General features: G+C 53.1%; 1 protein-coding gene across 1 annotated transcript; it reads right to left on the reverse strand.

Moving 5' to 3' along the window:
- Positions 1–4563: 4563 nt before the first annotated feature.
- Positions 4564–11432, reverse strand: AOC1 (amine oxidase copper containing 1). Its single transcript, XM_081799859.1, has 5 exons — positions 11385–11432; positions 6946–8534; positions 6031–6316; positions 5556–5688; positions 4564–4915 (listed from the first exon to the last, which is right to left on the reverse strand). Exons 2-5 carry the CDS (start codon positions 8528–8530, stop codon positions 4643–4645), a joined length of 2277 nt encoding a protein of 758 aa, XP_081655985.1. The 5' UTR covers positions 8531–8534; positions 11385–11432; the 3' UTR covers positions 4564–4642.
- Positions 11433–11438: the final 6 nt, after the last annotated feature.

Raw genomic sequence — 11438 nt, forward strand, 5'->3', positions numbered from 1 at the left:
TGCCAAGCCTGGCATGGGGGCGCCCGCCAGCCTTTCTTCCCAGGAAGAGCTGGGACTTTGGTCCTGTCTTGGGGGAAAATGCATAGGACCAACCCCGCCCCCTTTTCCTAGGGTCTGAGCCTCTGGCAAGTATGGGTGGATGGAGGTGTGTATAACAAGGGTCTGTCTCCTGGGGACGTCTGCCACTGCCCCACCCCCCACCCCCCAGCTGAACACACAGATGTCTGGGCAGCTCTGAGAGTTTCCCTGTCACTGACTCTATACGCTGGGGTCTGTGAGCCGCCAGAGAGGACCGTGGGCCAGCCTGACTGTGTGGGAGGCAAATCACTCTGGATGTGCCCATGATTTGGGTGGAAAGATCTGCTCACCCCAAAGGGTGCAGTCAGGGCTCCTCCTCCAGGAGATTAACCCCAAGGACCACTGACTGGACGTGACTTTGGGTCCAGATCACCCTGGCATTATCTGAGCATCACTGGTCCTGTTTCCTGGGGGCCAACATGACTATGAGCCAATTTACTGAACAATTGGAGCTGGATGGGGTGCAAAGTGGAAATGGAGCATCCCCCTCTCCATTTGCTGCCTTTCAACTTGTTCCACTGTTCCTGAGACCCTCCCCTGGCCCCTCTCCTCTGTTCTGTCACTCTGGGGACAGGCACTGTGGCTGGGGCTCCTAAGCTATAGGTTCCACCAGTGGGAAGCCCTGGTGGGAGACTGGGTGGGGAGGGAGAAGGTGGGTCTTTGTTCTCCTCTCTTTCCAGCTGGGACAGACAGGCCTGCAGGGGTCCAGCTTCCACCACTGAGCCTGGCCACTGGGTCTAGGAGCACCTTTTCTTCTCATTGTCCTCGGATCCTGGGCTGGAATATTTTCCCTGTTATTGCTGGCTGGTTCTTTTATCCTGTTCTTAATGACACTGGGAGCACATCCTACCATCGCTTTTGATTATGTTCGGGTATTAGACAGCCCCATCAAGTTAATTTAAAATTCCCACCTGACATCCAATTCAAAGTTTCCCTCTCCTCCCAGTTGAGCCTGACCCCAGGTCTAAGGGTCCTGGCCTGGGGATGAGTTGGGTTGGCTTTCCCTCCCTGCCTGTTCTTCTGCTCAGGCTCTTGGGGGCCAGGCTAGGGTGGGACGGGGATGGAGGGAAAATTGCCCTACTGATGTAGCCTGTTCTTGCTGTCCTTGGGCTCTGGATGGCAGGTGGTGGGTATGTGAAACCCATTGGTTGAGAACCAGGTGGAGAACAGTGAGCTGTATGGGGACCCGCTCCTGCTGGGTGAGGGCCATATCTGCAGAGAGCAGGGAACTCGTGGTTGGGGCTTTGGGGTTGTGTGATGATGCTCAGTGATGTCGAGACAGTACATGAAATTCTAGGTCTTATAATACATGGGGTATTATGTGCTCAATGTTGTCATCTTTGGGCTTTACAAAAGATCCATAGACACTGAAAAAGGCCCATTCTCTTGGGACTTTTCCATTCCTTGTTCTCATCTTTCTTTTTAATTAATTAGCTGCTCTCATGGTGAGAGCCTGGACATCTGCTCAGGCCCATGGTCAAGTCTAAATCTGCTCAGTTATGTCTTGGCCACACATGCTTCAGGCAATGACCTCCTTGTCAGCCCAGAACCTGCTGCCAGGTCACCGACACGTGGCTGCACGTGGCTGTCCCTCTTTGATGTGGATTGCCTCCCGAACATGGCTGGAAATTCCAGTGTAGACGTGAGAGCAAATCCACTGTCCAGGTTCTCCAGGGAATTTTCCATGTCAGGGATTGTACTTTTTGACTCCAGATTTTCCATTTGGTCCTTTTATTTATTAATTTTTGAAGATTTTATTTATTTATTTGGGGGGGGGGCAGAGGGACACAGAGAGAATCTCAAGCAGATTCCGAGCCCAGTGCAGAACCTGACATGGGGCTTGATCCCACGACTCTGAGGTCATGACCTGAGCTGAAACTAAGAGTCAGATGTCCAACTAACAGTGTCACCCAAGCACCCCTGCATTTGGTTCTTTTAAAAAATAGTTTCTATCTCTATAGTGATATTCTCTGTTTGCTGAGACCTTGTCATAGCTTTATTTACTTCTTCAAGCATGGTTTCCCTCTGATCTTTGAATGTACTTATAATGGCTGTTTTGATATTTTGGCTAAGTTCTACATCTGGGTCCCCTCACGGATAATTTCTGTTTTCTGCTCCCTCCCCATGTGTGGGGGTCACTCTTTCCTGTTTCTTTGTGTGTCTCATAATTTTTTGTTGTTGTTAAAGACTGATCCTTTTAGATAATATTCTTTTTGTTGTTGTTGCTAACCTATGGAATTTGCCAGATGTTAGAATGATGTTAGGATGTGGGATACTCATGATAGGCATAACTTGAGGAAAGTAGGATGAGGGAAAAAAAAGAATTTTTAAAGCACAGTGAACAGCTACTCCAGTAAGGCTGAAGGTTAATTAAAGTAAAAAGTTTCAAAGCAAATGCATTTCCTGACTCCCTTTCAGAAGGAGTTATTGTCTCCTGAACTACTAACCCTTCTTAAGAAGATTAGATTTCCTCTCCTAGTGCTAAAAATTTTGCTCTCTTCCTTTTTCTGTTGTGGACATTCATAATCTTTTGTGTTTTAGTAGTTCCAAAGCTTTGAAACAACACTCAGATAATTTCAAAAAATTTTAAAAATGGCTAAGATGAAAATTGTTGCTATTTTAAATAATGTATCAGTTGTTACAAAAGTGCTGTGTCCAAATCCTATAATGTTGGTCTTAACGGTGTTAAGATGAAAAGCTTAAGATTCACCCTCTTACTGCCATACAAATAAAAGCTATTCCAGGGGGTTCCTGGAATATTAAGCACAATGCAAGTTTGTTTGCTTGATTAACATCCCTTGGGCACCAGGGAACCCAGACTAATGTTGCCCTCACCACAGCCACACCTTCCCACCAGATTCCTGGGGTAGGAACAGGCAACCAGAACAATGGCAGAGGAAAACAAGGTCACGGTGAAGGTTAGCTAGGGGTGGGCCCCCGTGCCTAGTGGGTGAGCCCATGCAGCTTCCCTTTAGGGGAGACTACAGCAGATAAAGGAGGTGGAGGGCTGTCCTGGGAGCCCCTCTAAAGCCCAAACTCAAGTCTCAGATAGTCCCAACAGCGGGGTGCATGGCAGGGAGAGGAGGGAATGATGGCCACCCCCTCCCCCCCACTTGGATGGATGATAAAGAACAGGAATGGAAGGGGTAGGCCAACTCTCAGGTGGGAACGCACCAAGTCTTCATTCAGAGGCGTGATGGAGAGGGAAGGGAGAACCAACCACATCTGTGGGCTGATTATTTTCCCCGTGTTTTCTCTTTGGGATAGGAGGAGAAAGTCTGAGGAGGGGTAGGGACCCTGGAGGAAGCAGTCTGCCTTATCAGTTTCATCAATGAGCAAAAAGAGTCCCTCCTTTCTTCCCTCCCTTTCTCTTCTAAAATTTAGATTTAAATTTTTTCAAATGGGTAATACATTCTCATGATTAAGAAATGAAAACAACTCAGCAAAGGAGAGGAGAAGGTGGGTAGTCGGTGCACTCCCTGGGGCTTGCTTTACATTGAGGACTCCTGCTTCCTCCCCAATGTCATCCACTTCCCCCCATCACCTTCAACTGCTACCATTTGAATGTGTATATCACCCCTCCAACCCATATTGCAGTCCTAACACTCAATGTGATTGTATTTGGACTTGGGGTCTTTGGCAGGTGCTTAGGTCAGGAGGATGGAGCCCTAGTGAATGGGATCAGTGTTCTTATAAAAGAGACTCCAGAGGGCTCCCTCCCCCTTCCACCATGCGAGGACACATCCAGAAATCAGAAGTCTGTGACCCAGAAGAGGGCCCTCACCCAACCTTGATGGCACCCCGATCTTGGACTTCAGCCTCCAGAACCGTGAGCTGTAGACTTCCGCTGTTCATAAGGCATGCAGTCTGTGGGATTTTGTTAGAGCAGCTGGACCAGACTAAGACAACAGGCTTTAGTTATCTCCTTGCCTGTCTTTCTGGGGTATCTACATCCCGAAGCTCTTTCCCCACCAGTGCAGAGAATGTCCCTGCCCATACAATCACCCGGATTGCATTGTGTGGCTGTACGTTGTTTATTCACACCCGCGGGTCTCTCTTGGAGATGACGTCTGGGTTGCTTCCAGACTCTGCTATTACAAAGGGCACCACAGTGAATCACTGTGAGCACATGTCTGTCCTGTGTTTGTAGGGAGACCCCTGGGATAAAGCCCTGGGAGCTGGATCAGTGTGTCGCAGGGTAGAGGGGTTGGCAGTTTTGCCCGCCTTCTGAAGCATCCTCCTAAGGCCGCAGGACTTTGCCTGCCCCTCGGCGACATCCCGGAGTCCTCCGCAGACCCCGGAGAGGGAGCTGCCAGTCTTTTTTTTAAAACCCATCTGATAGGTGAATCTAGTATTTCAGTGAGCATCACTTGCCTTAGCGACGGAGGTCTTTTCTGGGGTGGAGTAGACCAAGGTGCAGGGAGGTCAAGGCCACCTGCGTTCTCACCTGGGTGCGTCCTCCCCCCAAGAAGCAGCACACAGAGCTGAGCCCCCAGGGCTTTATTGCCTGTCCCTGGGGGGCACCTGGGCTTCTACATGGGGTTAGTTGGGGGCAGAGGGTCCTTCACACAGGCCTGTAGGTTCCATTGTAGCTAAAAGGGTCAGGCATCAAGCAGTCCCCCTCCTCCTCCTTCGGGGTCCAGCGCTGGATGTAGTTGGGGCCGCTGTTCTGGGGCCACACGATCACGGTGTCTCTGGATGCCAGGGATGGGTCCTCAGGGAAGAAGTTGAAAGGCCGGAGCAGGAAGCCCACGGAGTTTCCGGGTGTGGCCGTGTTAGGAATGTCCTCTGAGTGGGGGATGTGCAGGAAGCCCACAGTGACCCAGGCCACCAAGTCCTACGGGAGACAGGGGTGGGCAAGCGCTAAGGAGGCTCAGAGGGGGAGGGGTGGGCAAACCCCTCAAGCCCCATGTTTTTTTTTTTTTTAAAGATTTTATTTATTTATTCATGAGAGAGAGAGGCAGACGGAGAAGCAGGCTCCCAAGGAGCAGGGAGCCCGATGCGGGACTCGATCCCAGGACTCTGGGATCATGACCTGAGCCGAAGGCAGACGCTTAACCATCTGAGCCACCCAAGCGCCCCCGCAAGCCCCATGTTTAAGGAATGGGCAGACTGCTGAGCTCGTCCATCACACAGCGAGCTGTGCTCTCCACCCTGGGACCCTGCCCAGATCTGGTCTTGGTCTAAGCCTGGAGGAAGGCAGGACCAGTACCTTATTTTCTCTCTCTTTTTTTTTTCTCCTTTTTTCTTTATTTGAGAGAGAGAGAGAGTGCGCGCGTGCACGCACACACACACACACACACACACGCACGCAAGCTGGGGGGAGGGGCAGAGGGAGAGGGAGAATCTCAAGCAGACTCCCCACTGGGCATGGAGCCTGACTCGGGGCTCGATCCCATGACCCTGAGATCATGACCTGAGCCGAAATCAAGAGTCAGACACTTAACCAAACTGAGCCACCCAGGCGCCCCCAGTACCTCGTTTTCAATGTTCTCATTGTTATGAAGAAACTCCTCAAAGACCACAGGTGGGTCCCAGGGGTCGTTCTGGTTATAGATGCTGCTACTGCACACCTCTGACTCCCGGTACTTGGTCACTGCCAGGGGGTACCTGCCCAGAAGAGAAGCCAGGTGGCTCTGGGTGCCAGGGGGCCTTCCAGCCCTCCCAGAGACATCTTCAGGGTTAACGATGGGGGGAAGTTACTGTCTTCCCCTCATTGTGAGATCATCTCCTGGGGGTCAGCCAGACCGACCAACCGTCAACTGAGGCTCAGGTGCTCGGCACGGCTCTTCCCTCCCCCTCCCCAAACACAGAGCCCCAGGTCCAGAAAACACACACACGTTCACCAGCCCAGATATACCACCACATAGACTCAGAATCTCATAGACAGACACAATGACACACAGAGACACATGAATACTAGCCCTCCCCCGCCTCCCACGCCTCCCTTACCTGGCCCAGGTGACAGCCCGCTCCTTCTGCCAGCCCACGGGCAGCACCTGGTCGGCCATGGAGTGGATCTGTAGCCGGTAGCCGCGCTTATGACCCCAGCGGTTCTCCTTGGGACTCGTAAAGAGCAGGTACTTGGGCAGAAGCCGTCCGAAGCGGAAGGCCGCCTGGCGCTCCCGGTGGTAACTTGTCTGCTTCAGGGTTGGCTGGACCAGGTGGTGTCTTGGGCTCCAGGGGTTGGTGATGTTTTCCAGCTTCATCTGCAGGGTCTGGAAGCTGTTCTTGGTGCCTGCAGATGCGCAGGAAGAAGGACAATGAGAATGAATCCCCCTGACCTGAAATACCCTCATTTCTGTGCTGGGATCTCCATCCCAGACCACATCCAAGAACAAACCATCAGGAGTGGAGCGAAGAGGATGTTGGGGATATGCACTGAGCGAGCTGTAGGGTAGAAGGAAAGAATTAAAACCAAAAAATTAACAGAGGAACTAGAAGACAACTCAGAGTCAGGCCTGTTCTGCAGCCAAAGCCTGTCATGATGCCCTGCCATGTTTCATGGTGACATTGTTAATGCAGGAGATAATGAGTATTGCAGACTGCATAGCCCTAGGCAGTGACATTTCTTACACCCTTAGGCGTTGTCCCACCCCCAAGCCCACATGCACACTGTTCTGCCCCATCCAACCCTCTAAGGGTCAAGGAGCCCCAGGGCCAGGGCAGGGCCCACTGCCCGCATTCAGGGCCATGGACATGCTGGTCACTTCCACTGCTTTTCAGGGGCACATAGATGTCTAGCACCGTAGTTTGCAGAGAGGCAGGCTAGACTCCTGATTCTATGCCTCCAGGAAAGTTTCAGCACCATCTCCTGCAGGAAGGCAGATGTTTGGCTGGGAGGGTGATTCCAAGCCCGGGTCCTACCTGCCACGTCCAGGTCCACGCGGTAGTGCACTAAGTGAGTGTGCATGTTGCCAAGCAGGTGCGTGTGCAGGCGCGTCCCGTAGCGCAGCCCCTCGGGGGTGTAGAAGGTGGCGTGGACGTAGCCGGTGGCATGCATCTTGGCCTCCATCACCCCATTGGGGTAGAAGATGAAGTCCCAGATGTAGTCATAGTTGTAGACCGTGGACGTGGTCCGTAGCACCAGCACCTGGCCTTGCAGCCCCGCGTAGAAGTTGAAACCCCCACTGAAGTTGGAATTAAAGTGTCGCCGAAGGGGCACTCCAGTGGGCAGCTCAAAGACGCAGAGGGCTCGGGGGTAGTGCACGGGGCCATCGGCATCGTAGTGGTGGAGGGCATCCAGGAAGGTGGCCGTGTCCGGGCAGTCGATGCCGGGCGCTAACTCGTGCGTGACGCTGCCCAGCCCCCAGCCCACGTCGATGTAGTTGGTCTGCATGCCCGCGGGCGTGTGCCCTCCGTACAGCGCTGCTGCCTCCTGCACGCTCACTTCGTAGGCTATGCGCTCGCAGCCGAACAGCACGTTGAGGATCTGCAGCCCCGAGGACGAGCGCAGCCTGAAGGAGACGCTCCAGCCGCCGTAGAGCACGGTGTTGCCCTCCAGCCTGTAGCGGCGACCCTGCGGCTGGACCAGGCGGGGGCCGGTCGTGGGGATGGGGGTGGGGAAGGCCCCGCGCGGCTTGTAGGAGGAGAAGAGGGGTGTTTCCTCTGTGCCGTCCCCGTCCTGGCCCTTGGGGGGTAGGTCCTCCAGAACCACCACGTCCACCTGTCCCTCCTCATACTTCCGTGCCAGCTCTTCTGGGCTCTGGTAGAACTTCCCGTTGTACCAGACCAGCTCCACCGTCCAGTCTTGGGCGTTGGTGCTGCCGTGATCCAGGAGGAGCTCCAGCCCCGTGGGGTGCAGGAAGTAGCCTTCTACAAAGCGCTGCAAGATGAACCAAGAGCGGCGCTGGCCGGAGGCCACGCCCCGAGGCGCCACGTCCGTGAATGTCAGGCATCGCGAGTGACAGTCTTGGAAGGAGAAGCCTGTGGTATCAAGAAAAAATCGGTGCAGGGGCTTGGTGACCTTCTGCAGGGCCTGGGCCAGGAGGGTGTACTCGGCCCCGGTGATGGGCCTGGAGGCCCAGGTGGTGTGACGCCCCGGCTTGGGGGGCAGCTCTCGCATGTAGTAGGGCCACGGCAGGGGCCCCACCGCGAACTCCGTGACATTGGGATGCGCCTGGGCTCCGAAGAAGATGACGGCTCGGGCCTCGCGGACGGGAGGTCTTCCACCGTTGTCCAGAAATTTCAGTACGTGTTGCTTCTTGGGCAGCAACATCTCAATGAGGAACACGGAGTTTTTGGCCATAGTGGGTTCTCGGGAGGGCTCCAGCTTCAGCTCCTCCTGCGACCAGAGGAAGCTGCGCACGGCCTTCAGCTCTTGGGCGCTCAGGTCCTTGAACACCGCGGCCTGGCTGTTCAGGGTCCGTGTGGGGCACTTGGCCGTGGCCAGCGCCTGCAGCACCAGGATGGCAGCTATGGCCCAGCCGAGGGCCAGGGTCTCTGGCTGCATGGCTCTGGAATGCAGTAGCAGAGATGAACTTAGTTGGTTTCTGGGAGGAAGTGGGTTTCCACTAGGCCGGAGCTTTGGATGGCGATGTCCCCCGCCTGGTGGTTTTCCTACAGACTCAGCCCCCTGCCTTCGCCACCCCAGCTGGAGGCAGGCCTCCATGGCAGCTGGGGACCTAACGCTGTTTAGATCTGTGCTTCCCATCGATTTTTTAAAAAAGATTTTATTTATTCATTTGACAAAGAGAGAGAGCACAAGCAGGGGAGGTGCAGAGGGAGAGGGAGAAGCAGACTCCCCGCTGAGCAGGGAGCCCAATGCGGGGCTCGATCCCAGACCCCAGGGATCATGACCCGAACTGAAGGCAGATGCTTAGCCGACTGAGCCACCCAGACACCCCTTCCCATCAATTTTAATTCTGCTCTCTCCTTGCTCATCTGCAGACCTCCGATAGTCCCGTGCATTTTCTTACCTATATAAACTCATTTTGCCCTTTTCTCTGTATTTTCTCAGCATGGCAGAACCTTGGGTTCTTACCTCTCCACCTTTAGATTATGAGTAATCCCAATCCAAATGCCTTAGAGTGCTTATTGTGTCATTGGGGATTGACGGCGAACTACATTTTTTGATACAATACAGTAGTTTTTATGTAGATATGTTTTGAAATTTAGTGTAGAAGTTCACAGAGTCGACACCAGAGTCAGGCTGCTTGGGCTCAGGTGCTGGTGCGACCTCCCACTAGGACCAGCTGTGTGACCTTGGGCAAGTGGCTCAGACTCTCTGGGCCTCCACTTTCTCAACTACACTGGAAATAACAACCATAGCACCTCCTAGAATTGGTGTAAGAAATTAATTGGACAATAAGGATAAAGCATTTAGGACAATGTCCACCCTCTAGGAAGCACTCAGGAAACGCTAGCTACACTCCTTTTTAAAGTCAACTATGGGGGCACCTGGGTGGCTCAGTTGTTACGCGTCTGCCTTCAGCTCAGGTCATGATCCCGGGGTCCTGGGATCGAGTCCCGCATCGGGCTCTCTGCTCCGCGGGAAGCCTGCTTCTCCCTCTCCCGCTCCCCCTGCTTGTGTTCCCTCTCTCACTGTCTCTCTCTCTCTCTCTGTGAAACAAATAAATAAAATCTTAAAAAAAAAATGAAGTCAACTATGAAGATACAGTCTGTGATGCCAACACATTTAAAAATGTAAGCAACGTGAAGTAATTGGACTGTGATTAGGCTGTAGGCCTGTGGCTTTGAGGGTGAGGACTGGGTGGCTAGAGGCTTTTTTGGCCCTTCTGGTGGGGCTCTCCAGTTGTGGCTGATTGACCATTCAAACAGGGTGGAGCCATCCCAGGTGGCATTTGGGGATATGCCCTTTCCCTTCCATTTTGGGGGGCTGTGGTCAGGGTCTTCGCCTCATTTTCCCACCCCCAGGGCTGCCAACACAGTCCCCTCTGGTTGTCTCGTCTCTTCCGCTGGCCCTGGTGGGAAGTCCCGGGACTCATATGACCTTGTGTTCTCCAGCCTGAAGGGCATGGGGGACACTTAGCGGCTGCTGGGGTGAATCCAGAGCCAACAAAAGGATACAGGGTGAGCTTGTGTTCTGCTATTAAATTTTGTCAAGCCTCCTTTAAAAAAAACCCAACAAAGATTTTGCTTTTTATTTTTTTTAACTTTTTTTTTTTTTTAAAGATTTTATTTATTTGAGAGAGAGAGAGTGAGCACGAGAGGGGGGAGGGTCAGAGGGAGAAGCAGACTCCCCGCCGAGCAGGAAGCCCGATGTGGGACTCGATCCCAGGACTCCAGGATCATGACCTGAGCCGAAGGCAGTCGCTTAACTGACTGACCCACCCAGGCGCCCAAGATTTTGCTTTTTAGAGCATTTCTAGGATCACAGCAAAATTGAGAAGATGCAGAGATTTCCCAAGCACTTCCCACCCCCACTCACACACCGCTCCCCAGTGAACAAATCCTTCTCCATAGTGGGACTTTTGTTACTATCTATGAATCCACACTGACACATCGTTGTCACCCAAAGTCCAGAGCCTCTGTTAGGGTTCACTCTTGGTGGTGTACATTCTATGGGGTTTGACAAACGCACCATGACATGCATCCATCATTATAGGATCATACAGAGCCGTTTTTCTGCCCTAAAAATCCTCTGGGCTCCACCTGTCCACCTGTTCATCCCTCCCTCTCTCTAACCCCTGGCAACCACGGATCTTTTCAGTGTCTCCATAGTTTTGCCTTTTCCAGCACGTCATACAGTTGGAATCACAGAGTATGCAGCTCTTCCCAGATTGGCTTCTCTCACTTAGTAATATGCATTTAAGTTCCTCCATGTATTTTCATGGCCACTCCCTATTTTATAATCTCTTAATTCCAAATTTCTTTCTGCTTTGCTAAGGAGGGAGATGTGCAGGTGATCTGTGGCCCTTTTAACCTGAACTTGGCTATTCCTTTCACTTTTACCTTTCCTAGTACAATCTTCTGTTCCAAAGTCCAAGCGGGCAGTGGGTGAGGTGGACAATGGCAATGAAGCCACCGGAGGAGGGAGAACTTGGTGGCCAGTGGGACCACAAGTGAAACATGCCTTTCCTCCCCACTTCTCATCCCCAGCACCCCAAGAATGGCATCAGGCCCTGGCTGTGCCCTTCCTATCTTGCCCCTGGGCAGTTTATACCTGCAACCCAGTGCGCTGTGCCCTGGAGTCCTTCCCTCTGGGTTCCTGCCCCTTGCATTCTGGCTCACCTCCCCCTCCGTGTCTGTGTTTCTCCTGCCCCTCTCTCCATGCCCTTCTTCCCATGCTCCCCTCCCTCCAGCCTCCCTGTCCACCGCCCCCAGCATCCCCCATCAGAACGCACCTGTGTGTTCTGCTCTGGGCTCGCCTCTGCTGCGTTGTCTCTGACCCCTTGAGC

Source organism: Leptonychotes weddellii, chromosome 12, assembly GCF_054177405.1.
Source record: "Leptonychotes weddellii isolate Sample4059 chromosome 12, ASM5417740v2, whole genome shotgun sequence".
NCBI lineage: Eukaryota > Metazoa > Chordata > Mammalia > Carnivora > Phocidae > Leptonychotes > Leptonychotes weddellii.

Bases quoted from the DNA above. Each gene is read 5' to 3' on its own strand.
- AOC1 (XM_081799859.1), bottom strand. From the start codon at position 8,530: ATGCAGCCAGAGACCCTGGCCCTCGGCTGGGCCATAGCTGCCATCCTG. The intron at 5,689-6,030 runs GTAAGGGAGGCG...TCTTCTGGGCAG, and splicing joins CGGGCTGTCACCTGGGCCAG to GTACCCCCTGGCAGTGACCA. The intron at 4,916-5,555 runs GTACTGGGGGCG...TGTCTCCCGTAG, and splicing joins ATGAGAACATTGAAAACGAG to GACTTGGTGGCCTGGGTCAC.